The sequence below is a fragment of the Lissotriton vulgaris genome, chromosome 9, assembly GCF_964263255.1.
Source record: "Lissotriton vulgaris chromosome 9, aLisVul1.2, whole genome shotgun sequence".
Lineage (NCBI taxonomy): Eukaryota > Metazoa > Chordata > Amphibia > Caudata > Salamandridae > Lissotriton > Lissotriton vulgaris.
The window spans coordinates 143,405,437-143,433,084 of NC_141697.1; the positions used below are offsets into that span (position 1 = coordinate 143,405,437).

The 27,648-nt window shown below is 47.0% G+C and overlaps 1 protein-coding gene across 1 annotated transcript in view; it reads left to right on the forward strand.

The window, feature by feature from the left end:
- SPTBN5 (spectrin beta, non-erythrocytic 5) overlaps positions 1-27,648 on the forward strand; it is a 2,284,272-nt gene that overhangs the window by 1,721,380 nt on the left and 535,244 nt on the right. The window contains exons 45-46 of the mRNA XM_086937224.1: positions 2,645-2,766; positions 9,236-9,398. Coding sequence (XP_086793350.1) covers positions 2,645-2,766; positions 9,236-9,398 — 285 coding nt within the window. The remainder of the gene's footprint in view (positions 1-2,644; positions 2,767-9,235; positions 9,399-27,648) is intronic.

Consider the following 27,648-nt stretch of genomic DNA (forward strand, 5'->3'; position numbering starts at 1 on the left):
TAAAATCATAAAATGAAACCTGTTTTATCCTTTTGCTTTTTCTGTGTTTTGGTGCCGGTACACCACTAAGCTGCTATTCATGGTCCTAGATGTACTGCCTCTATATCTGGTATCCAGATGTTTATTGTCATAGCGGCCGGCCCGATTGGGTTGTAGGCAGACGCTGTGTACTGTGCAAACCGAAAATAAAGGTTTTTATAAAAAATAAAAAAAATAGAAACTAAAATTTTTATATAGAGATACCCATACCAGTTACAACAACCAATTCAGTAATGTCACCATCTATATACACATCCACTCATTCACCAACAGTTCTATATAGTCACTCATACATATATTCACTCATCATATGTAGTGAAACACCTATACATCCTGTTACACACCGACAGTCATCCAAAAGTTACTCACACACATAATCACACAGGCAAATAAACTATTGAACATCAATTTATTTGCATATACAGCTATACAGACACTACCACCTTACTTCTAAGGAAACTTACACATACTTACTCTCTTAACCACATCGATGCTAGTGTTATTTTCCTCCTGTGCTGACATTTTGGATATTCCATTGTTCATGACGAGCTCAGCTCGTCATGAGTGTATGGAGGTGTACACCATGACGAGCTGAGCTCGTCATGAGCGTCCAAGGAGTTAAACAATCACTTATAGAAACACATACTTATTTAAACAAGAACTCTTTCAATCTCTCACTCTCACATATACTCACTTATATACATCAATACTCACATATACTAGATTAAAACATATGTAGTTACTGACAGTCATTCACTCACTAACACACACATATACACACTCATCCACCCATACAGTCCTGCACATATGCTGTCTTCAAAACACATATAAACAGTGAGTCAGTCATTGATGCATCTATGTGCTAAGTAACACCCCCACCAAACCATACAGACACTCATACTGATACTAAAAAAAACATCTAATAACCCATATACACACACATGTAGCTACTCACTAACCCATGCAGCCACTTATACACAAAGTGAAACACTGATACAAACATTTAAATATCTAAACAATACTCGCTAATATATGTATTCACTAAGATACACTTAATAAGCCAGTTAACCAATCAATTTTTTTTAAACAAAAACATCCATTAAGACACTTATTTAAACATTTATTCTTCCATCGACCTTTACATATACATATATAAATCATATTTATTTTTCAGATAGACACACATTCACTGGATGGTGTCATCAGTGATGTCATGAGTGATGTCACTGACCAAGCCATGAGTGATGTAATATGTGACGTCATCAGCAGTGCATTGCAGGCGCGCAAGTTATAGTGAGTCCAACTAACTATACCGTGGGAATTTCAATGGTTTTATGTCAGTAAAATTTCCAGATAACTATAACTGGTGTCAAACCTATGGTTTTTTCAGTGAATATATATATAGATGTTCATCAATGTGTCCCCACTTCAAAGACGCACTCCACAGTAGATCCAGTAAAAGTAAAAGGCATTTTTAATTCAGAGTTCTTTGTTTGCCTTACATGTTTCGCTGCACAACTCTTTCATCACAGGCTGCCAGGGTGCATGCAGACATACTGAAAGGCACAAGTTCTCTGCACATTTCAATTGACCTTTAGTTGGTTTCACAGGTGGGTTAACTGGCGTTCATGCTGAGATATGTAGTCCCTTTCAGACACTGTTCTATCTCTTGTAGACTCTGCGCTCCAAATTATAGATGCTCAGCTTTTGCTTGTACTAGATCTGCTGTGGAGTGTGTCCTGGTAGTGGGGACACATTGATGAACATATATATATATATATATATATATATATATATATATATATATATATATATATATATTCTCCACAACTATTTTCTTCACAGAAAAGCTCACACTAGGGATGAGTTAACCGCAGTTTATTAAAGCAAAACCTTTGCTTTAATAAACTGCGGTTAACTCATCCCTAGTGCGAGCTTTTCTGTGAAGAAAATAGTTGTGGAGAATTAATTGCCGAGTGACCCGCTCGGTTCTTGCTCGCCATCTGTCAACGGGCCCCGAACTTCGGGATACGGGTCCTTTTTCTGGTGTAATATATATATATATATATATATATATATATATATATATATATATATATATATATAAATATATATAATTGTCCAGTATTGGTATCATTCATAGATTCACATGCGACCCACCCTCCTCCAGAGAGGCTCCCCTTATAGATTGGGATTTAATTCCCACTTGTGCTTTGAAAATTGGAGGGATTCAGACTCTCTTGGGAGTATTATAAAGGGTGCTATCGCCTGATTAGCAGAAGTTTGGTTCTCTTCTTAAAAGGACATAGATAGGCTATTAAAGCGATTGTTCATTGCCATTCTATCCTGTGATAATAATTAATACTGCTTTGTTATGATACCGTGGTACTCCCACTTCAATAACAGGAATTATTCAAGCATGTGAATCTATGAAAGATACCAGTACTGGATAACTACAGTTGCAGATAAGTACCTCGTTTTCATATTAAAAAAATGATAACACTGTGAATGTTTACCCTATACATTAGATAACCATTATTTTCAGTTATTTACATATTTGTTTGTATGACAATTAAATTAAAGGAACAAATACCTTTCTTTGCAGACCGTGGAGTTAGAAGCCAACCGTCTGTCCGACAGGAATCAAGTAATGAACGATAAGCTGGGGACAAAGCAAAGAGAGATGTCGCAGAGTTGGCAAAAGCTTCAGCAGGAAGCCAAGCAAAGGTGAGGTGCTGACGCAGGATGAGGAATATGAAGATCTTAACTTCAAGTATTTTATTGTAGTTCAGCATTTATATAGGGCTTACTACCCCCAGGTGGGGCAGTGAAGCACTTGCCTACATGGGCATCAAGCTAAGCTATGTGTAGGATGTGGGGTTGGAAGGGTGTTATGATTGTTTTTGAATCTATGTGGAAAGTATTTCCCTGTTGTGATGTCCACTGAGGTCTAGTTATTGTGTATGGGTCGCCGTGCTTAGCAATGGGGAGCATGAAGAAATGTGGGATATAGGAATGCAGTATATGGCTTTTACTAAACTTGCATCTTTAATCAGCTCTGCAAGTCTGTTTGTGGTATTTCTTATGATCATCATTCACTTAACCTGTCCTGCACTGATTTGTCCAACCTGGCATTTTATTTAGGGTTGTTTGTCTTGCTAGGTATGATTGGAGAAGGAAAAGGTCTGGGATAGGCTTTGTTACTATCAATCCATATCTCAATGCCAGTGTGAGATGCAAATAAGCAATAACAGTGTGTAACTAGTTGGAACCTGAAGTGGTGGACTAGATTATAATCCTCCGATTGGCCTGCAGTGTGTGACATATCTCTTCAGCTTTACCATGCCTGTTCTCTTTGTGATGGCTGTTTTATGGTCTGATACAGTGCGGGTGATGGATGGGACCAATAACAGATATGACTTATGTGTGATGATCATCTCCTGTGTATGGTTTCTCGTTGGAAGTTTACAGGATATAAGATATTCCTTTGCCAAGCCAAATTAAATGTTACAGGGGTGGGCAGTAAACCAATCACAGAGACTGTGCCGCGACTAAAGTTTTCCATTCCAGTCACCCTTTCTGGTGTTGTTTCGCAGCCCTTCTGAATGTATTAAGGAGCATTTTAGGGGAGCTGTCTAGACAATGTAGACAGATTATCTCTCAGAGTTGTAAAGAAATCTATCACTTTCATGGCAGTTTTAAAATAAATCTAGTCCCTTCTTCTGGCAATCTACCATTAACCTAGCTCTCCAGTTGTCATCTGAAGGCTGAGGAATGAAGAATACATATTAAGATACATCTAAAAAAAATTGTATATCATCCCCAACGTATTTCTTATCACAACATCACTAGGGATTTTGGGATGGAACACTAGGATACAGTCCCATTTCACTGATTGAACTGTATTCACTCTCTCCCTATAATGTTTTGACCATCATCCGAATATCTTATTCTTTTATGGTCCATCCTGTCCTTGAGGGCCTTTCCTAGTTCTTGTTACCTCCGTCTACCTCTGTCTAAACTGTTTCCATTGGAGCCCCCGCTCCATCTGCTCCATCTGCTGCATCTCCAAAGCTTTGTTACCTTCCTTAGGGACTGCCTGACTTCATGGTGGAGGTGGAGCAGAGCAGGATGTATGCCTCACTAACACAGGACACTCTTCTGCGTCTGCGGTGCCTCGCTGTGGGGTTTCTTGATGTGATGATTGCTGGCTCTACGGTGTCTGTGTCCCTGGATGCAGAGTGTTCCAGTTGCTGTTCTTGTAGTTTTTTTCTAGGTGCCTCATTTGGTCTTTGCAGCATCGCTCACGTTCAGGAATATATATGTTTCTGTTGCTTCTCTCAAACATGCCTCACACTTTCCGAATCTGAAGTTCGTACCAATGATCTCACCTACTTCAGCACATCAGTTCTGAGATTTTCCACCTTCACTAGGTACAAAGAATCTGTGAGCAACCTCAAATCACTGACAAGCTGGTACTCGACAAATCTGCCTCAAAAACTTCCTGTAAACACTCTAAGACTTAGTCCGAGTCTGTCAAGCCCTCTTAGTTGCCGAAAAAGACTTTGTTGACTAAAAAAACACTGTTGGACTTTGTCTCTTAGCATTCGTCGTCGGTGCTTGCATTGTTGACAGAAGCTTTGACGAGGACTTTAACATCGTTGAGGACAACTATTACATCAACAGCACCTGTATTTTCGCAGGCATTTCCAGCGACAACACCGCCACCACCATCGGCGTCTCTACTATCGACGACACTTCCATCATCTTTAAAACATTCATCGTCGACAGTGGAGGTGTCGTCGATGGTAGTCTTACGGCGATAGACGATGACGACACTGTCATTGACAACTGTTTTTCCAACATCGACGGTGTATGTTTCAGCGCCGCCAAAGATTTCGTCGTTGCCTCAACCAAAGAGTCCGTCTTCCCTACAGTAAACTCTGGTTTTGTTCTCCATATTCTCGTTGGGGATCCCTTCATCGAGAGGATTTTACCAAGATCCATCATACGTCTCCCTTTCCCTCCCAGTCAACTTTTTGACTTTTTGATGGTGATGGGTTGTTTAGTCCGGCCCGCAGCCCTTTCAACTTCATGTGAAATTTCAGGAAGTGGAAGATGAAGATGAGTATTAGGAGACACATTATCATCAACCCATGGAAAGGTCAAAGGTGTTGATGCCTCGCCAGGAACCTATGATACAGTTGCCTGTTGCATTGGTGCAGGATCTAACGGCTATGCTGCATGATTATCACACTCTCTTCCCTATATCAGCAGGAACTGTGGAAAAAGAAAGATCTCCTCCCCCTGTTTTGGACTCTGCAAAAGTCTCAGTGCCCCCTACTGAGTCACTAGATTCTGTACCTGTGACACAAGACCGGATGCCACAGGATGATGATAATGACGCTGAGGAAGGTGAAATTCCTAAAACACCTACTATTGTAGACGAGTGGGAAAATTATCTAATTCCTACAGCTTCTCTGCCAGCTCCTCTAGAGATTGATTCTCCACCTGAAGATATTGGTGCTTCCATGAATTAATGGAAAGAGTGGCAAATCGTTTTCACCTGCCAATGCCTGTTAAACAGTCTGACTGTTTTTATATAATTTTAAGGATCAGAATAGAAAATATGTACAGGCAATTCCCATTATAGACCATATTGAAGAAGAAATAAAAATCATGAAAAGCCTATATTCAGTGCTGGCAATCCTTCCTAGGATTGATAAAAAAAATAAAGCCCCTGACGATGCACCTGCATGCTTACTGGGACAGCCTAAGCCAGATTATTTTACTGCCCTGGCTGTGCAGGAAAGATCACAGAATCCTTCTGTACCCATAACTGCTCCGCCTGTTAAGGATGGTAGATGTTTAGACAACATTTGAAAGAGGTTCACCACTATTGCTGGTGCGTCAGTGCGTGCTGCAAATTCCCTAGCAATCCTAGGCAGATATTACGCCAAATGTGGTCTGATGTGGCATTATATCTCAATTTTTTGCCGGATGATAAACAGGAGGCAAGAGAGATTTTGCTGGAAGGTGTACGGTCAGCCTCTAAGATAGTTGATTTATCTATGGATATGGCTTCTCTGGCTTTTAACCAACTAGCTGGAGCAGTAGTTCTCCGTTGCCAAGAATGGCTCAAGTCTTCTACCTTCCGTCCAGAGGTAAAAAGTAAAATTTTAGATATGCTATTTGATGGAAACGCGCTATTTGGGAAACATATCAATGCCCGCCTTACACGAAATTAAAATAGATACTGATACCGCTAAAGCATTAGGTATGCAGAAATATAGGAAGACACCATTTCGAGGAGCTTGGGGCAGAGGGTCATCTTCCTTTCGAAGTACCAACCACAATCATATCAATACAGTTGTGGCTAACAACAACGGCACTCATATCTAGCCCTATTATCTGCTGCGTACTCCAGACAGCAACCCTGAAGAAAGCAACCTACTCAGGCCAGAGAAAATGCTAGAAAGCATTGACAATTTCCCAGCACCTGCTATGACTCTGCTAAACACCAACCTCAAATCTGCAAATATTTCCCTACACTACGATCAATGGAACAAAATTACAAATGGGTCCGGGACATCGTAAAGTATGGTCTAGAATTTGTGTAAGTCTCACCGCCTCATCCACCTCTAAAGAGGCTTCCTCCTCATCTCAAATTGCTCAGAAAGGAAGCAATGGTTATGCTCCAAAAAGGGGCTATAGAAAAAGTTCCTCGTTCTCAGATGTGGAACAGGTTTTTATTCCCACTTCTTTGTAATAAAGCAAAAGCGGGTGAATGGAGGCCAATTCTGGATCTCTGAAAATGAAACAAATATCTGCAGAAAAAGTCTTTCTGCCTGGTCACCCTGCGGGAGATACTTCAACTTCGCAATCATACGATTTTATGAAGGGCCCTAAAATTGCAAGATGCGTATTTTCATTTCCCTATTCATCCTAAACATTGAAAATGTCTCTGTTTCACTGTAGCAGGTGCTCACTTTCAGTTCACAGTCTTCCCTTTTGGTCTTTGTTCAGCCCCAAGAGTGTTCACCAAGTGTCTGGCCCCAGCTGAATTCCTACTTGCGCGGGGTAACCGTCAGGGCTGTCCTCTGTCCCCCCTTCTGTTTGTACTGGCTTTAGACCCGTTGGTGCAGCACCTACATGAGCGGCATAAGCATAGGGCTTTACAGTTGAACACTGGTCCACTGCTGCTCACGCTTTATGTGGACAACATCATATTATACATACGTCATCCAGATGACAATATAGCGCCATTGCTCTTCGAGGTCACCAGGTATGGCAGTCTCTCTAGGTTGCATATTAATTGGGAGAAATCGGAGGTGTTCCCATTGACTGTTGCACCCTGTCGCTGGGTGTTTGAGTACCCTCTGGCTTGGTGTGAGGAATCCGTTAATAATCTCGGGATCCACATCCATAGGGAGAAGGATCGTATACTACAATTAAACTATGGCCCAGTACTGGGGCAGAACATATAGAGATGGTTGTCCTTGCCACTGTCCATGGCTGCGAGAATAGCCATTATTAAAATGGTGGTCCTCCCACAATTTCTGTTTCTTATTTTATAATATCCCAATTCCACTGTACAATGGCATCTTTTCCTCCCTTCATACCTTGTCAGTACGACTGGTGTGGGGCGTTAAGCAGCCCTGCATCAACTCGGATGTCCTGCATTGCAGCATTTTGATTGGCTTACAGGTTGCCTTCTTCCTGTTCCTGTCAGAGGCAGGAGCAGAGAAGATGCAGGACCCGGCCTCAAGGTAAGTTTTTTATTTGTTTTTTTTCCGATCCCTTCTCCCCACGCAATATCTGCCCAGCAACCCCCCCCCCCCCCCCCCCCCCCACCCTCCCCTGCCCTCCCAGCCCTCCCCTCTACTTGCGGGACATGCCGGCTACGACTAGTACTTGAGAGAAATTATGGTTGGAGGCAGGTTTTTTACTTCCTGCAACCCATGTATATATGAGATATCCATGCACTGTAATAATTTCCCATGCATCTACCTGTATGAGTAATTACCAAAATAACGATTTTAAATATCACTTCCATTTTTTTATTTCGTTTTTTGTAGTACTACTCATCTAATCGTAGGGTGTCAGAGCACTTTACATCACACACACATTATACAAAGACAATTTGTCCTACAAATGTATAAATATAAAAAGTAGACAGTGGTCTGTGGGGCCCCTACCTGCTCTTAAAAAAAGTTGGTGCCCACATTCACAAAAGTGAAGGGGTCCTTTGGGATCCTTTCCCGTTTGCGAATAGGTTACCACTTCCTTCACGGAGTCGGTAAAATAAGAATGTTTTGCAACCACATTCCTGCTGCCAAACATTCATCCATGCCCCAGCGACTCACTGTTAGGAAGGAACACCCTCAAAGCGTCCCTTTCTAACACTGACTCATAAAATAGGGTTCGTTCATGCCAAACAATCCTTTAGAGTTTGCAAACACCCAGATTGTCCGTTTGCGACGCCTAAAACGTGTTGTACATGTGGCCCTATTTGTTAAGAGAACATGTTTGGAAGAAACACAAAGCCAGGATTTTAAATGTAAATCGGCGGTTGGGGTTGTCTGTACCAATATGGTTCTATATGCTTGCCCTGCAGTTTGCATCAGCTACTTGATGCTGGTTCATCATAGCTCACTGTGCTATGTTGGAAGGACTGCGAATTAACAGAAGGAGCTCTGTGTCAAAAGCAGTGACCCACCTATCTAGGTAGATCAAATACAATCTGTGATTTGCGTGTTAAAGACGGTGTGGTTTGCAGCAGGCCCATGAACCTCTTATGCTACTTTATGAATCAAAATCTTGACTACACAAAACACAAATGGCTCCAGCACGGGCATTAACTGCCAGAGTCATGTTACAATTATTAATATCCCCTCAAAATTGCTGGTCACACAAATATCTCTGCAGCTGGTGCCCTAACCTCGTAAAATGTTTTAAAATGCAGCTCCTTTGTGGCCAATTAAATTACTCACAACATACGTACTGTCACCTTTCTCATTGTTGCTAATTTATTTGCCAGTGTGAAAAAATATTTATACGTTGGCTATTAGACTCGCTTTTCATGACTCCACCCCCAGTGCACTGACACAACCTGAGCTCCAGTGTATGGGTTCCCGGGGTAAATGTGTTTCAGTTCCAGCACTGCGTCTGAATCATCATCTGTCCCTCTTGGCAGGAAGGGGAAATTGGCAGCTTCGTACCAGCTGCAGAAATTTAACGCCGATGTGAGGGAGCTTCTGGAGTGGGTGCAAAGTGTCCAGAGCTTGATGGAGAGTGGGGGCCTTCCCAAGAGCCCGGACGAAGCAGAGACAATGGTCGAGGAGCACCAGGAGAGAAAGGTAAGGCTGCGTTTATGGGCCAATGGCGCCGTCTACTGGCAAAGAACTATAAAAGTAAACGCAACCGTATTTTGCACTAGAATAGATGTTTTTTTCACTTCAGGTAACACACATAAACAAGCATTGGCATAGCCAATAGGTCTTGCTTTTGGGACCTAAAAGTATTTAGTTTTGCAGCACAATATCCTTGGTGCAACAACATCAACTGTTGCATGGCTAAACACTTTTAGGGTCCCAAAAGCGAGACCTATTGGCTATGCCAATGCTTGGATGCAAGGCGGAGGGGAGAAGGGTGCAAGGGGGAGGGCGAGAAGGGTACAAGGGGGAGGGTGAGAAGTGTGCAAGGAGGAGGGCGAGAAGGTTGCAAGGCAGAGGGGAGAATGATACAAGGCGGAGGGGAGAAGGGTGCAAGGTAGAGATGGGTGCTAGTGGGAGGGGGAGAAGGGTGCAAGGGGGAGGTGAGAGGGGTGCAAGGCAGAGAGGAGAAGGGTTCAAGGCAGAGGGGAGAAGGGTGTAAGGCAGTGGGGAGAAGGGTGCAAGGCAGAGGGGAGAAGGGTGCAAGGCAGAGGGGAGAATAGTGCTAGGTAGAAAAGGGTGCAAGGCGGAGAAGGGTACAAAGCGGAGGGGGAGGGGGAGAAGGGTGCAAGGGGGAGGGCGAGAAGGATGCAAGGCAGAGAGGAGAAGGGTTCAAGGGGGAGGGGGAGAAGGGTGCAAGGCAAAGAAGGGTACAAGGCAAAGGGGGATATGGGCTGAAGGTGGAGAAGGGTGCAAGGCGGAGGGGGAGAAGTATGCAAGGTGGAGGGGGAGAAGGGTGCAAGGCGGAGGGGGAGAAGAGTGCAAGGCGGAGGGGAGAAGTATGCAAGGTGGAGGGGGAGAAGGGTGCAAGGTGGAGGGGAGACGGGTGCAAGGCAGGGTGGGAGAAGGGTGCAAGGTGGAGAAGGGTGCAAGGTGGAAGGGGAGAAGGTTGCAAGGCGGAGGGGGAGAAGGGTGCTAGGTGGAAGTGGAGAAGGGTGCAAGGCAGAGCATGAGGATCGTCTAGCAGCACCAGGCCTGTCATCAGTTTTTACGGAACCCTATACAAATAACTTCTGCTTAGGCTTGATGTGTATTAAAAGAATATCACTTTTTAACAAATAAGTATGGCGCATTCCTACCGAGCGGAATCTGTCCATGTTGCCTGTTCAGCTTGCCAAGACCAGCATGAAGAAACTTCAGGAAGCACCGGCTTGCTCAAGTTATGTATATAAAATGAATATACTGAACTAAATGTTTTTTGGCGCTTCTTTTGTTTTACATTTATTCCCTGAACTTGAGCTCGACAGGACAACTCCCTCGAGGCTTGCAGCGCCCGTTTTTTCCCTTGAAGGTAATTGCATACCTGATTCAATCGGATGCTCTATAACTAGGACTCCAAAGCCATGGAATCCCTTGAATAATTAACTTGAATAATTAACTTATCCAGTATTAAGGGTGTCTTTCATAGATTCACATGCCTGAATCATTCCCCATTGTCAGGGTGGGAGTCCCCGGTACATAAATAAGTAATGTCCTATAGACATATAGTAAATAGTAAATGTACAGGAATGTACCTTAGTAACATATCCCTGTCCTTTTGTAAAAAAGGACCGAACTCTAGAGAAGAGCCAATCAGCTGTCACCTCCCTCTAGAACCTTCCTGTCAGGAGCCTCAGTCCCTCAGATTTTCTACCGCACGTTGTGCTAAGGGAGTCTCCCCCTGAGTTCTGCTCAGGTTTGTTTCTTCAAAGCTTTTTCCTCAACATTTGGATATTTCCCTCAAGTGAAAGCTGTACACTATGGCTGACACTCCTAAGAAAGGTCTCTTTAGAGCTTGTGGCTCTTGTGGAAAGAAAAGACTCCACATAGATGACCAACATAAGGACTGCCTGTCCTGCCTGTACCCTGATCATTCAGCTAAGGACTGCAAGGTATGTCAAACCTTTTCTACTAAAACTCTCAAAGACCGAGAAGGACGCCGTTTAATCTGTCTCCAAAGGCTCAAGGATAGAGATAATTTGGATTCCTGAGGAAAGTGAGGGCTCTTCGGTCTCTTCAAAAATATCTCTAAAAAGGCCAAAGGTAGCTTCCCCTAGCCCTCTGGACGCTCCTCCAAAGAAGACACCAAGAAAGTCTTCAGAGGCTCTGTCAAAATCAGTTCTGAAAAGGAGGTTCACACCTTCAAGAAGCCTGCGCCGTCGACGATAACGATCTCGTCGACGACATCATCAGCGTTCAAGAAAGCAGTGTCTCCTGTGTATGTCTCTACGTCGACGACGACAGTCTCGACGACGACAGCATCGTCGTTATTATCTTCATCGACGACGACCCCATCGTCACGGCGGGTAAGGCTTTAGCGTCAACGATTGTTATTAAGAGATCATCGTCGACGCCCAAGACAGCGTCGAGGACAAGATCATCACCGTCGACATCGACACCGTCGACGAAGGGCCCATCGACGAAGGCCTCATCGTCGAAGGCACCGTCGACAAAGACACCGTCGACGAAGACATCGTCGACGAAGACATCGTCGACGAAGACATCGTCGACGAAGACACCGTCGACGGCAGCATCAATGCCATCGACACTGTCAACAGTACCATTTATACCGTCGACGACGACGACCCTGTCGACAACTGTCGACACTACTCTGTCGACGAACACTCCGTCGATGGGCCCATTGATGTTGAGTGATTCTGTATTTCAAACCGCTTCCATATGTCTGAAAATCACCAGAAAAACACTAACGCCGGAGTTAACTTCTCCTAGCCGTGTGCAGCATTTACCACCAGCATGCCTCCTTCAAGATGAGGACTCTGATGACGGGGATATGTTTCAAGCAACTAGCCCCCCAGAGCTGCATGTTAAATGCCAGAGCTCAGATGAGGGGGAGGTTCAGGAGGAGGTAGTTCAACCACAAATTACACCTATGGTCTGTCTTCCAGCATCCTTGGTTACAGATCTGCGATACCTCATCCAAGATTACAAACAGAGATTCCCAGAATCTCCAGCTCCTCCAAATACCATGGCAGGGCCATCACCAAGACCACGACCGCCGCCCTTAGTTATCCAGCAGGAAGGGGTGAGTTTGCCAAATCCTCAATCTTCTGACGAAGAAGAAGAGGAGGAACAATAAGAGGAAGGGGAAGTGCAGGACGATCAATCTGTCCATGAGGACTGGAACGATTACGTTATACCTTCCCCAGCATCTCCAGTGCCCACCACCTCGGATTCTCCGCCAGTGGACATCAGTGGTTTCCATAATGTGGTGGAAAGGGCCGCTAAGCGCTTCCAAATTGCAATGGATTCCCAGGAGCAGGACTGCTTCCTGTACGATTTCAAAGAACCTCTTAAGAAATCGACGAGGTCGATTACGATTATTGATTATCTTTGGACACAGGGGGTTCAGGTTATGCAGAATCCCGCCTCGGTTTCACCAGTGGTCCCTCGTTTGGACAAAAAATACAAAGCTCCAAATACGGCGCCGGCCTGCCTGACAGGTCATCCTAAAGCGGATTCGGTGGTGACGTAGGCCGCACAGAAGAATTCCAGAAATCCCTCATCTCCCTTATCTGCGCCGCCGGATAAGGAGGGGAGGAAATTGGACAACATCGGAAAACGATTTTCCACAATGTCGGCGATGACTGTTAAAGCGGCAAATGCCCTAGCGCTTCTGGGGCGCTATAATAGACAACTGTGGGCTGATATAGCCCCATACCTGTCTGAATTGCCGGATGCCTCTAAGGAGGAGGGAAAAGCAATACTTCTGGAGGGTCAAACATCAGCTTCAGAAATTATAGACTGTGCAATGGACGTGGCAATGACAGGATTCCGCCAACTAGCTGGAGCAGCGGTTTTGAGGAGGCAAGAATGGTTGAAAGTGACCTCATTCCGACCTGAGGTGCAATCAAAAGTTCTGGATATGCCATATGATGGCCAACTACTGTTTGGCTCCAAGATTGCTGAGGCTCTACAAACTATTAAAAAAGACACTGACACTGCAAGAGCACTGGGCACGCTCCAGTATGAGAATCAGTCCTTTCGAGGAAACAGAGGAAGAGGTCAATCTTCCTACAGGGGAGGTTACCAAAACAGGTCATCTTACTCTTCCAATCAGAGTAGACCACAGTACCAGCAGCGCCAACAACAACAGGGCCAACAATCCTCGTATAAGTCATCCTTTTGGGGCAAAGGACAAAAGAGAAATAACGGAAGAAGACAATGACTTGTTTCTCCAGCCAGTCCAGACCTCATCTCACTTATTAAAAATTGGAGGAAAACTTACCCACTTTCTAAACAATTTGAGGACATTTACTACGGACCGTTGGGTCCTTCAATTAATACAATTTGGCCATTCCATGTAATTTATGAACACTCCTCTGCAACCTCCACCTCGCCCAATGCATCACAAGAACGTACGACTGCTTCTACGAGAAATCTCTGTCATGCTACAGAAAGGAGCAATAGAGAAGGTACCACCATTACAGAGGGGAAAGGAATTTTATTCCCGATTCTTTCTGATCCAGAAAAAAGAAAAGAAATGGAGGCCAATCCTAGACCTCAGGGCATTGAACAAATTCTTGAAGAAGCAGTCGTTTCGCATGGTCACGATACAAGAAGTCTTGCATCTTCTGGAGGAGGGGGATTTCATGGCATCACTGGATTTACAGGACGCGTATTTTCATATACCACTTCACAAAAATCACAAAAAGTACCTGAGATTTGCAGTAGCGGGCAGACATTTCCAGTTCCGTGTCCTGCCTTTTGGACTCAAGTCGGCGCCCCTCATCTTCACAAAATGTCTTTCCCCAGTGGCGGCATACCTCAGGCAGCACGGACACTAAGTCTTCCCATATCTGGACGACTGGCTAATCAAGGCACCATCCTTCAAAGACGCTTCCAGATCTTCCAACGCCTGTCTGAGGCTCTTCAATAATCTGGGTCTTACGCTCAACCAAGAGAAGTCGAATCTGCAGCCTTCTCAAACCACCACCTTTCTGGCCGCAACCCTGGATACATGTTCTGCAAGAGCGTTCCCATCGCAGGAGAGAAAACGCAAACTCCTATCACTAGCCTCTGGAGTGGCCTCAAAGAAAGTGTTGACGGGCCGCCTCTTCAAGTCCCTTTTGGAGATGATGTCATCGTGCATCCTATTGATACCTCATTTCCGTCTAAGGATGCGTCCTCTGCAAGAGGCACTTTCCAAGCAGTGGGTACCATGCATGGGGTCATTCGACGACCGCATAAAGGTGACATTTCAAATGGTCAAGGCTTTACGCTGGTGGATGTCGTCAAAGAACCTGTCTCAAGGATTGACATTCCTGCTTCCCGCAGCTCCTCATGTCATCACGACGGACGCCTCCTTGGAAGGTTGGGGGGCCTTTCTGCAGAAACTGCATATAAGCAGAAAATGGTCAGTTGCAGAGAAAAAACTCCATATCAATCTGCTCGAACTGAGAGCGGTCGTCCTGGCCCTGCAGTCCTTCCTGCCAAGTATCAAAAACTCCCTAGTGCTCGTCATGACAGACAACACTACGATGATGCACTAGCTCAACAAACAGGGAGGAACGCGCTCGCTGACACTCTCTCGCAAGTCGCCAAAAATCTGGAACTGGCCAATAGTGAACAACGTAGCCCTAAGGGCGGAATATGTCCCAGGCACAGACAACGTACTCGCCGACTCATTGAGCAGACAGAAAACATCATCGCACGAGTCGGAGCTATATCAGAAGATTATCAACCAGATCTTCTCCAGATGGGGCACGCCACAGATTGATCTATTTGCAACAAGGATGAACGCCAAATGCCCACAGTTCGCAAGTTGGCATCCCCAGTCAGGGTCTCTAGGGAATGCATTTTCCATCGCATGGCGCAACATCTTTGCGTACACCTTTCCGCCATTCCCGATGCTTCCCAGAGTCCTGAGGAAGATGAAGGTGGAGCCTTGTACTCTGATTCTAATAGCCCCAACTTGGCCGAGGCAACATTGGTTCACAGAACCCCACCGTCTATCCCTGAAGCCGCCGATCCTTCTGAAGCAGTGTCCCTCTCTGCTCACAATGAACGTCAGACAAGTTCAACATCCGGATCTGAAATCTCTCAGGTTAGCCGCCTGGCTCCTGAGTTCCGAGAGTTCCAGAATTTGAATATTCCACAAGAATGTAGAGACATTCTTGCCAGAGCACGGGCGGCTAGCACTACCAAAACGTATTCCCTGAAGTAGAAGCGATTTTGTGTTTGGTGTGCAGATCAAGGGATTCGCCCTTTCTCCTCCTCACCAGAGCAGGTCTTACCTCACCTGTTACATCTGGCGCAGTCGGGCCTAGCCCACTCCTCCATTAAAGTACACTTGGTGGCTATATCTCGTTATAAGAGAACTTCAACGGGTCCATCCCTCTGGTCAAGCAGGTTGAGCAAACAATTTCTAAAGGGATTATACAGGTCTTTCCCACCAGTAAGGATGTTGCCACCTACTTGGCATCTGAATGTGGTTCTTAATCAGCTCATGAAACATCCAGAGTAATCCTGAGAACCAATCCGAGGTTTATTCTGAAGGTTCCGTCGGATTTCCACCTAAATGAGCCTGTGGTGCTACGTTCCTATTTTCCAAATCCAAGCACAGCAGCTGAAAGATCGCTACATTCTTTGGATCTCAAACGATGCTTGAAGTTTTACATCGACAAGACAAGAGCATTCAGAAAGTCTAACCAGCTGTTCGTAGCTTACAGCAGACCTAGAAGGGGTCTACCACTTACCAATCAGAGCATCTCCCAATGGATTTCTGCGGCCATTGCTTTCTGTCATGACCAAGCTGGACAGCCACTACGTTCTAAAGTGAGAACTCACTCCACAAGAGCTATGTCTACTTCTATGGCACTCTTTGCAGGGGTGCAAGTCATTGACATTTGCAGAGCGGCAACATGGAAGTCGCTGCATACCTTCACTAGGCATTACTGCCTGGACACAGAGCTGATGAAAGATGCAGCGGTGCGACAAGCAGTGTTACACCATCTATTTCACTAAGGTGAGCCTTCCTCCGTCCCTCCATCCTTCTCTGGAATTCACATTTCTTTACTGATGCTTCTTATTGATGTCTATTGGCTGTTACTAGTCGCATGATATGTATTATCTAATGACTGGTATATACTGTACCATCAGAAATGTGAACTCTGCATTGCTTGCTACTCTGATTCAGGTATGTGAATCTATGAAAGACACCCTTAATACTGGATAAGAAATGCGTTACTTACCTGTAACTGCAGTTATCCAGTATTGGCGTCTTTCATAGATTCACATGCAACTCTCCCGCCTTCCCTGGAAGGACTCCCCTAATTCTCTCAGTAACACACCTACTTAGCTTAGTGCGTATGAAAATCTGAGGGACTGAGGCTCCTGACAGGAAGGTTCTAGAGGGAGGTGACAGCTGATTGGCTCTTCTCTAGAGTTCGGTCCTTTTTTACAAAAGGACAGGGATATGTTACTAAGGTGAGGCCTTTAGGCCTACTATTCTCTATATGTCTATAGGACATTACTTATTTATGTACCGGGGACTCCCATCCCGACGACGGGGAATGATTCAGGCATGTGAATCTATGAAAGACACCAATACTGGATAGCTGCAGTTACAGGTAAGTAACGCATTTCTTACGGTTTTCAATACCGGTGAGGACTTCAAAAGGTTTGGTCCTCAATAGCGCAGTTCACCTCACTCTAGGGGCAATACCAACCTGGTAATTAATTATTCATCCTCTGACCCTGCTCGCAGGCAGGTAGCTCCCCACGCCACCACACGGCCGCCAGCTGCCTTGTACCTGCTCCTCGCCGCCAGCCTGTTTTCCCGCCGTTTCCCGCTCCTTCCCGCCGCTGCATCCCTGCGGCCCTGCCCCCTTGCTCCCCATTGGCCACTACGCTCCCACCCACCAGCTGCTCCTCCCTTCCTCTCCCCCTCTTATGGAGGCTGCAGAGGGGGCGCGCGCAGCGGGCATTGCCAAGGTGCGCCAAAGGCAAGCCCGTCTGCGCCGGTCTGCACCTGGACTGCGCCCAGCGCCAGAACCCCTGGACCCCGCGAACGCCACAACACCATACTCCGCTACGACGCCAGCACCCTCTACGCACTCAACGCCGGCCGAAACCACACCTGCTTCAAGTTACCCCGAAAAAGAGTCACGGACCTTTCTCCTGCCACACCTGCAGCTTCACCTGCGACAGAGCCACCAAACCTCCAAGGACTTGACCCAACCACCTCCGCTGCATACTCCTCAACACCCGCTCTGCATGCAAACACGCCGTCGAGCTCTGGGATCTGCTCAACACCTCCGCCCCAGGCGTGGCCTTCCTGACCGAGACCTGGTGGAACGACTCCTCGGCACCCGACATCGCCATAGCCATCTTTGACGGCTACAAGATCACCCGCAGGGATCACGCCAACGGAATCGGAGGAGGAATAGCCATCGTCCACAAGTCCACCCTCAAGGTCGCCACCCACGCAGACGACATCCTCAACACCGCCAAACACCTGCACTTCCGGTATCCACACGGACCCCAACACCACCCTCAGAGGAACACTCATCTACAGACCCCCCGGACCCTGAGCTCAATTCAGTGACTCCATCGCTGACCTCGCCAGCACCCATGCACTCGCCTCTATGGACTACATCCTCCTCGGGGACCTGAATTTCCACCTCGACAACAACAACAACGCCAACTCCGCCACCCTGATCGACAACCTCGCCAACCTCGGCCTCAGACAACTCGTCACCGCACCCACCCACGCCACTGAACCCATGCTGGACCCCGTCTTCTCTACAGGCACCCTCGTCACCTTCGACCACACTACCGCACATTTCACCTTCAATAAACAAACCACGCACCACCGCACCCAACAGCTACCTCGCCGCTGCTGGAGCAAAGTCACCAAAAACCAGCTGATCACCACCCTCGCCCAAAACCCACCCACCGACTCCACCAACCCAAACACCGCAGCCCGCAACCTCAGACAGTGGATCGACGACTGCGCCAACACCCTCGCCGCACTCAAGAAACCCTCCAACAACCATGCCAGCAAGAGAGCCACCTGGTTTACCGACGAGCTGCAGACCTCCAAACGCGCATGCCGGAAACTGGAGAAGATGTGGCTTCACGAACGCACTCCGGACAACCACGCAGCCCACAAGGACGCCACCCGCAGACATCACCACCTCATCAGATTAGCCAAGAGATCCTCCTTCTAAGACCGACTGGATAACAACGCACATGACAGCAAAGAGCTCTTCAGCATCTTAAAGGAACTCTCCAACCCCAGCGCCAGCGCCAGCGCCAACGCCAACGACATACCGCCCTCACAAGAACTGTGCAACTCACTGCCCATCTTCTTCCACCGCAAGATCACTGACATCCATGACAGCTTTAACAGCATGACCGCCCGACTACGCCAGACCCCACCTCCCCTGTGAACACCACCAGCGCCAACCACCTGACCTCCTGGTCCAACGTCAACGACGACGAGACACGCAAGGTCATGAACTCCATCCACTCAGGATCTCTGTCAGACCCGTGCCCACACCACGTATTCAACAAAGCAGAAGCTGCCATCGAACCCCAACTACGGAAGGTCATCAACATCTCCTTCGAAACAGCGACATTCCTGGAAAGCTGGAAACACGCCGAAATCAACGCCCTCCTCAAGAAGCCCAAAGCGGACCCCAAGGACCTCAAGAATTTCAGGCCCATCTCCCTGCTCCCGTTCCCGGCGAAGGTCATTGAGAAAATCTTCAACATGCAACTGGCCCGCCACCTGGAAGACAACATCTTGGACCCGTCCCAGTCCGGGTTTAGACAAAACCACAGCACAGAGACAGCCCTCATCGCCGCCACAGACGACATCAGGCGCCAACTAGACAACGGCGAAACATCAGCCCTCATCCTCCTGGACCTGTCAGCCGCCTTCGACACGGTCTGCCATCGCACTCTAAAGACACGCCTCCTAGAAGCCGGAATCCAAGAGAAGGCCCATGACTGGACCACGACCTTCCTCTCCGGCAGAACATAGATCCGAGCCCTTCCGATCCGAGGCCAGCGACATCATCTGCGGCGTCGTCCAGGGCTCATCCCTCAGCCCAACGCTGTTCAACGTCTACATGGCCCCCTTCGCACAAGTGGCCCGCCAACACGACCTCAACATCATCTCCTACGCTTACGACACCCAGCTCATCCGCTCCCTCACCAAGGACCTGCACACCACCAAAACCAACCTCCACGAGGGAATGAAGGCCGTCGCCGACTGGATGAGGAACAGCCGTCTGAAGCTGAACTCGTACAAGACGGAGCTACTCATCCTCGAACCCACCCCCTCAGCCTGGGACGACTCCTGGTGGCCGACCATCCTAGACTCCTCCCTCTCCATGTCCAAACAGGTCAACACCATCTCCTCCTCCTGCTACAACACCCTGCGCATGCTGCGCTGGATCTACAAGTGGATCCTGACCGAAACAAGAAGAATGTTGACACAGGCCCTCGTCAGCAGCAGACTGGACTACAGCAACGCACTCTATGCAGGAATCCCAGCCAAACACCTACAACGACTAAAACGCCTCCGCCCGACTGATCGTCAAGGTCCCCCCGCCGTAGCCACATCACCCCCCACCTGAGAGACTTACACTGGCTCCCCGTCAGCAAGAGGATCACCTTCAAGCTCCTCACCCACGCACACAAAGCACTCCACAACGCCGGACCAGCCTACCTGAACAGCAGACTCAGCTTCTACACCCCCACCCGCCAGCTCCGCTCCGCCGCCAAGACCTGGAACACCATCCCTACCCACCTACGGCAGACCCAAGACCTACTCGCCTTCGGAAAACTCCTCAAGACCTGGCTCTTCGAGCAGTAGCGGCACCCCCTCCCCTCAGCGCCTTGAGACCCTCATGGGTAAGTAGCGCACTTTACAAGTACTCTAATTGATTGATTGATTGATTGATTGATTGATTGATCTATCATTGGCAACCTGGGATGCCTGCGCGGCACCAGGACTAGGTTGCTCCCATTCTTCCTGAAGAAGACTCGCAAGTGGAGGTTTAAGTCACCCTCTGCGTACTAGTCTAGTTAAAAGGTCGATGCCCCCATCCACTCAGGGCCTGTATCGCATTTCATCCCTATCTTTTGATGAAGCATTTATGCACCTTTAAAAAACTGCAAAAAATGCTGTAAATAATTTACTTAGAACAGGCTGCTTTGTACTGGTCTCTTTACCAGTTCATTGTCAAAATATTGAAAAGTGTGTAAATTCTGAAATTTGTGACTTCACCTTCTCCTCATCCATCATGAGCACACCCCTCCTTCACCCCCCTTCTTGTGCAACCCTTTCATCATATTAATGTCAAACAATTTGAGTTTTCAAATCAACTTTGAGTAAACTTATGTATATAAAATTAATATACTGAACAAAAAGTTTTTTGTTGCTTCTTTTGTTTTACATTTATTGTATGTTTTGAGTTATTCAATTTTCGCTTCCAGGATATGTAGTTTACTAGTGGTTGACTGATATTGCGACACACATATAATAAATTCCAATTTGATTTTCTTAAAAGGCAGTCACAGACCATTTTTTTTGTTTAGGAACTTATCCTACTACAACTTATCCTACTACAGCTCTTCCCTTTCCTGAAGCTTGAATGCAGGGCTGCCATGCCTCTGCAACACTTAAGCTTCCTGTTTTCCTTCATTCTTTCATGGCTATTAATACACACATTATGGCATTTCATTTTAGGGATGGATGCAAAATTGAGGATACAGCATTTGGACACCTGGACGCAACATAACTCGCTTAAGCATTTCCTAACTGAAAAAGAAATATTAAAAGCATCCCTGCCAAAGTACAAAATATTTTCACCGGGTGTGGAGGGGCGGGGCCTTTGAGGGGGCTGGCCTGGTTTTGGAAGCTAACTAACAGTCACAAGCATGTACCTTTTTTGCGAGCGCAAACGGTGCGATTCACAAAAATCTGCCATTTGCGCCAGCAAAAAGGGCTTTTGAGATGCATCAAAGTGTAAGTCACTCGCAATTTAAGAAATTGCAATTTATTGCAATTTTTTAAATTGCAATTGCATTTAAGGAATCGCAATTTGCGATTTTTTAAATGCAATGCAATAACCTCTTTTAAAAACGCGATCTCGCTATTTGGGGCCGCAAATTACCGAGCAATTGAACGGGTCGGTAATTTGCAAAAAGTTTCATGTTGCACACACACATGCCGTTGGGGCATGTGTGTGCACAACATGGGTGCACATCACAATTCCAGGGGTGCAACAGGGTGTCCTTTTGACACCCTTGCACCCTTGAAATTGCAGGCGCAATTTGCGAGTATCAATTGGTACTCGCAAATTACACATGCAATTTCCCATTCATTCCTATGGACATATAGGCCCTTAGGAATGAATGAGGAGCCATTCCTTAATTGCGACTTGCAATTTGCGAGTCACAATTAAGGAATGTTTAGGAATCGCTATTTTTATAGAGATTCCTACATGCATAGGCTTTTGCGCGTCCTTAATTGCGATTCCTTAATAAGGTGGAGGAGTGTGGCTCACTGATTAGAGCGGCAGACCCTGATGCAGAGGTCTGGCCCGGGACCAGGGTTCAATTCCCAACGCGGCAGGGTCCTGAGCCCAAAAATGTCCACGGACTCGATAATTCTCGCCTCGGTGCCTACTTTAATCATGGGGTCCCACGCTGCAACTCTGGGCAATAGCTTGCTTAATCTCCACTACGGCGGCCCACCCGCTGCGGGATGCCTGGCTTTCACCTTGGGGATGCCCAGTAGGGGTTATCTCACAGGGAAAAGCCAGGACGGGTCCCCAAGGCAAGCGCCTTGATGCCTTCGGGTGATACGTGCGCTATATAAGTTGCAATACATTTACATTTACATAATCGCAATTAAGGACTCGCAAAATCATACCTTGATGCATGCGCCTGTTAGAAGCTCTCTGCCCCCTCACCAAGCCCTCCCACCCCGTCTCTAAAAAACAAAGAATCGCCAAGGCTTTCGCCTGCGTCCAGGTTAGGCCTGAGATGGAAAAACTGCCCCGGCATCAAAAACAGTGGCCCTCTTTAGCGAACCAGTGGCCCATTTTTTCAAATTGGGGTAGTTTTGAACTTGTACAGACATGCTGTACTGTTGCACTGTAAGGTATCGGAGATTGCAAGCATATATGCTTGCTGCAGTAAACGTTAGTGATAATATCAGGAAAATCAACGGTAAAACTGCCCCACCAGACCATAAAATGGGCCTGCAAAAAGCGAAAAAAATGGTCCAAATACTAACCTGTCAAACCATTCCTCCTGGCACTGCAAGATTGCCCTAAATGCCAGGGATTAACCCTCCTTCCAGTACCATGTCTGCCTAGCAACATGCTCGTTAGCGCCCGCTAGGCTCAGCCATGGCTCCAGAAGTTGCCCCAGATATCTGCAGCCTGTGCAAGTATTCCAGTGTTGTATGTCATTATTGGGACAGAAAAATCCTCTGCATGGTAAAGACACATACCTCTTCATTGAATGCCCAGCTGTACTCGTGTCTGGATCCTTATTGCTGAACACAGATCATGTGTGTGCCATGACATGGACCTGTCTCATGGTCTGTAGTCTTGCTAGACTGGGAGGGGTGCACAAAGAGCTATCTTCATAGTGGTGGAGGGCTACTGCTTTCACCTGGAGTTAAGCAGCACACGCTCTGTGGTAGCAGCATACTGTGTAATGATCAGTAGTAGCAAACAGGACATTTTTATCTTGTTCACTAGAGTGAGGCCTATAGACTCACTCACCTTTTTAACAGTACCATTGCTGTGTGCATAACTCACCCCTGGCCTACATCAGGTAGAAGTGGAAGTTCTGTGTAGCGCAGAAGTAGTGACTTTGCCCTGGTTGTGTGTGTGCTGGGAAGGGCAAAAAACACAGTTGATGGACAGAATGCAGAACAATGTCTTACATTCACCCCATTAGAAAGATCTGGGTCTAAATCCATCGTTTTTTTGCACTCCACACCACCCTAGTTCAGACAATGGCTATATGCAAATCAGCCTTGACCCTGTGCCTCATGGGAACAGTCCAGCCCGAACTACCAAGCCATGTCTTTCCCAGACCGGAATCAAGCATCCAAGGACCGGTTTCTGGCTATCAGCCTTCTTCAGCCTGGATAGCTTGACTCCAGTGATGTGGAGAGCCTGGGACTCACGTCTGAGCATACCCAGCCCACTCGGGGTGAAAATTGCAAAAAACACAGTTGATGGACAGAATGCAGAACAATGTCTTACATTCACCCCAGTACACAGATCTGGGCCTAAATCCATCGTTTTTTTGCACTCCACACCACCCTAGGTCAGACAATGGCTATATGCAAATCAGCCTTGACCCTGTGCCTCATGGGAACAGTCCAGCCCGAACTACCAAGCCATGTATTTCCCTGACCGGAATCAAGCATCCAAGGATCGGTTTCTGGCTATCAGCCTTCTTCAGCCTGGATAGCTTTACTCCAGTGATATGGAGAGCCTGGGACTCACGTCTGAGCATACCCAGCCCACTCGGGGTGAAAATTTCAAAAAACACAGTTGATGGGCAGAATGCAGAACAATGTCTTACATTCACCCTAGTACAAAGATCTGGGCATAAATCCATCGTTTTTTTGCACTCCACACAACCCTAGGCCAGACAATGGCTATATGCAAATCAGCCTTGACCCTGTGCCTCATGGGAACAGTCCAGCCCGAACTACCAAGCCATGTCTTTTCCAGACTGGAATCAAGCATCCAAGGACCGGTTTCTGGCTATCAGCCTTCTTCAGCCTGGATAGCTTGACTCCAGTGATGTGGAGAGCCTGGGACTCACGTCTGAGCATACCCAGCCCACTCGGGGTGAAAATTGCAAAAAACACAGTTGATGGGCAGAATGCAGAACAATGTCTTACATTCACCCCAGTACAAAGATCTGGGCCTAAATCCATCGTTTTTTTGCACTCCACACCACCCTAGGTCAGACAATGTCTATATGCAAATCAGCCTTGACCCTGTGCCTCATGGAAACAGTCCAGCCCGAACTACCAAGCCATGTCTTTCCCAGACCGGAATCAAGCATCCAAGAACCGGTTTCTGGCTATCAGCCTTCTTCAGCCTGGATAGCTTTACTCCAGTGATGTGGAGAGCCTGGGACTCACGTCTGAGCATACCCAGCCCACTCGTGGTGAAAATTGCAAAAAACACAGTTGATGGACAGAATGCAGAACAATGTCTTACATTCACCCCAGTACAAAGATCTGGGCCTAAATCCATCGTTTTTTTGCACTCCACACCACCCTAGGTCAGACAATGGCTATATGCAAATCAGCCTTCACCCTGTGTCTCATGGGAACAGTCCAGCCCGAACTACCAAGCCATGTCTTTCCCAGACCGGAATCAAGCATCCAAGGACCGGTTTCTGGCTATCAGCCTTCTTCAGCCTGGATAGCTTGACTCCAGTGATGTGGAGAGCCTGGGACTCATGTCTGAGCATACCCAGCCCACTCGGGGTGAAAATTGCAAAAAACACTGTTGATGGACAGAATGCAGAACGATGTCTTACATTCACCCCAGTACAAAGTTCTGGGCCTAAATCCATCGTTTTTTTGCACTCCACACCACCCTAGGTCAGACAATGGCTATATGCAAATCCGCCTTGACCCTGTGCCTCATGGGAACAGTCCAGCCCGAACTACCAAGCCATGTCTTTCCCAGACCGGAATCAAGCATCCAAGGACCGGTTTCTGGCTATCAGCCTTCTTCAGCCTGGATAGCTTGACTCCAGTGATGTGGAGAGCCTGGGACTCACGTCTGAGTGTGCTGGGAAGGGTACAGTGCAGTGATAGAGGTGTACTATGTAGTACATGTGTGCCTTGTACATGTACTGGGTGTATGTATGATTGTGAGGAATACATGACATGAAAGATATAGTGTGTGCAGTGCATTCTCAAGAGAGCATTTGCTGGGTGAATGTGGATTTGCGTGGAGAACAATACATGATGGGCAGTTGTCCCTGTTGTGCAGAGCGCATATGGTGAATGTGTGTACTGAATGCACATCTACATGTAACAACACAATTCATGGAGGTACTGGTGCTTGCAAATAAGTGTGCTGTGAATGTACATTAAGTAAGTGTGTCTTCAATAGTATATTATATGGAGGACCCTAAGTTCCATTTTGGGAAACCCAGGCCTGCCTGGTGAAGAGTAGGGCACATAACACTCTGGCTGATATCCAGGTGTGAACTCTGATCACTCCATGACTGGTGTTGTGAGACATTCAGCTTCAAAATCTTGCTTTCTGTCACAGACATCTTTTATGAGGAAAGAAGTAAGAGAAAATTGTCCACTTCAAAAGAAGCAGAAACCCCACCATACAACTTCAAAGATTCAGACTCTAAATCATATTTGGTGTCTGAAAAATGAATTCTAGAAGGGGGGGTTGAGTCACCAAAAATGTGTCAACTGTCAAGAAGCCAGTTGGGTTGAGTGAGAAGGGGAAGCTCTGCAAGACGTCTGCCTGCGACCAGGACCGGGGACCAAGACCTGCTACTTTCCCTGCTGGGTGAGGGGACCCCACTAAGGGAAACCAAGACCACCTGCCCTAGAGCCTGGAGCGCTAGCGCCTGCCCGCTGGCCAAGATTAGTATGTCCTGTGAGGAAGAAGAATGTCCTTGAGGTAGCAAGGTTCAGTGGGGAGCCCTACCGTGAGGACTCCCGGTGCAAGTTGTGAGGATTTGTCTGTGCACTGATTAGGCAATAGGCTGTATGCAGAACTGTTTACGGTGACCCGCATATACCAGGCGATGTCTGTCGTACAATGAGCCAAGTATTGACTGCTGTGTGGCAGGCGCCAAGCCCACACATCCTCTTTGTGTTGACCCGGTAAGTCAGAGGGGGCCACCAATGAAATTGTTGTGTGATCAGCTTGCCAGAACTTGTGAACACCTGAGCTGCAGCCCCATATTCCAGCATGGGCTTCCGTAGTGTGGGCGATTTCACCTGAGAAGTCTACGTTGCATTCAGAGTGTACCGCAGCAACACTGTGTGCCAGGAGGGGCTGCTGGGACCAAATCACCCAAGACTTCGGGCCGTCAACCTGGACTGGAGTGAGGCTGCGACCAACGGGTCTGGCCTACCTAAGAGATCTGCCCTGACTTTCTACCGAGGATCAGGAGTACGCCGGGAGGACAACACTCCCTCGCAGGACTCCAGTCGGGTGCCAAAGGATTGAATTCCCAGTGTTCGGGAGAGCTTGACTTACATCATCTCTGCAAGCTGGAAGCTGCTCCGATCATGGTGGGAGCTGGCCACGCCACTCCGGAGAGTGAACCAGCACCCGACTGACACTTCAGTGAGTACTGCAAGCAGCCCGACTTCTCCAAGAAGTATCTGATCTCGCAAGTGCCCAAGCTCAGGGCACCCGCTGTAACACGGAACACTTCCGTGCTGTAAGGGTGGATAAAAACCTGAAGTAGGTATTTGGGCCTCGGGGGATTTTCTGTTGAAGGTGCTGCGGCAACATGGACACATTTGACTAAAATCCTGATGAGACAAAGTGAACTTTTGAGTACAGCCCAAAATGTGCATTTCCGGGGTGCGCCCACAAGTGAATGCGGAGTAACCCCAAACATGTTACACAAAGGAGGGTGGGGCAGGGATTTGCCTGACACTACAGCTACTAGTGCCTCAACTTCAAGGGGGGTCGTGTTCTTTCTTTTAAATGTCACATTTCTTTGCATGTGTAGAGTTAATCATAAAATACAACTTTTTCTTATAAAAGCAAGTATTTGGCTGACATTGATTTATTGTTCGCACTGTTTGCACTTTGGGTTATGAGTTTTGTTCAGTGATCTGTATCTACATCCCCGAGGGAACCTTGACTGCTTGACTACAGCTACTACTCAGAGTCAAGTGCAGAAGGGGTACTTTGGTAACTACAGATACATTGGGAAAGATTCGAAACACAAACTGCCGAGTGGAGAAAAAAATCAGGATTGCCTTTAAGTGTCTCATATCCAGCAGCGGACCTTGATTTAAGTCACTGGAACCAGGGAACCTACAATTTGTAAATTACAAGCAGCTTTCTGCTGCAGGCACATTGACTCTTCGTGCTATCTTCCCTCGACTTGAACTGAAACGAAGAGTAAGCTACACTCTAATGAGAGTGGGACTTGGGAGCAAGTACCAAACACATAC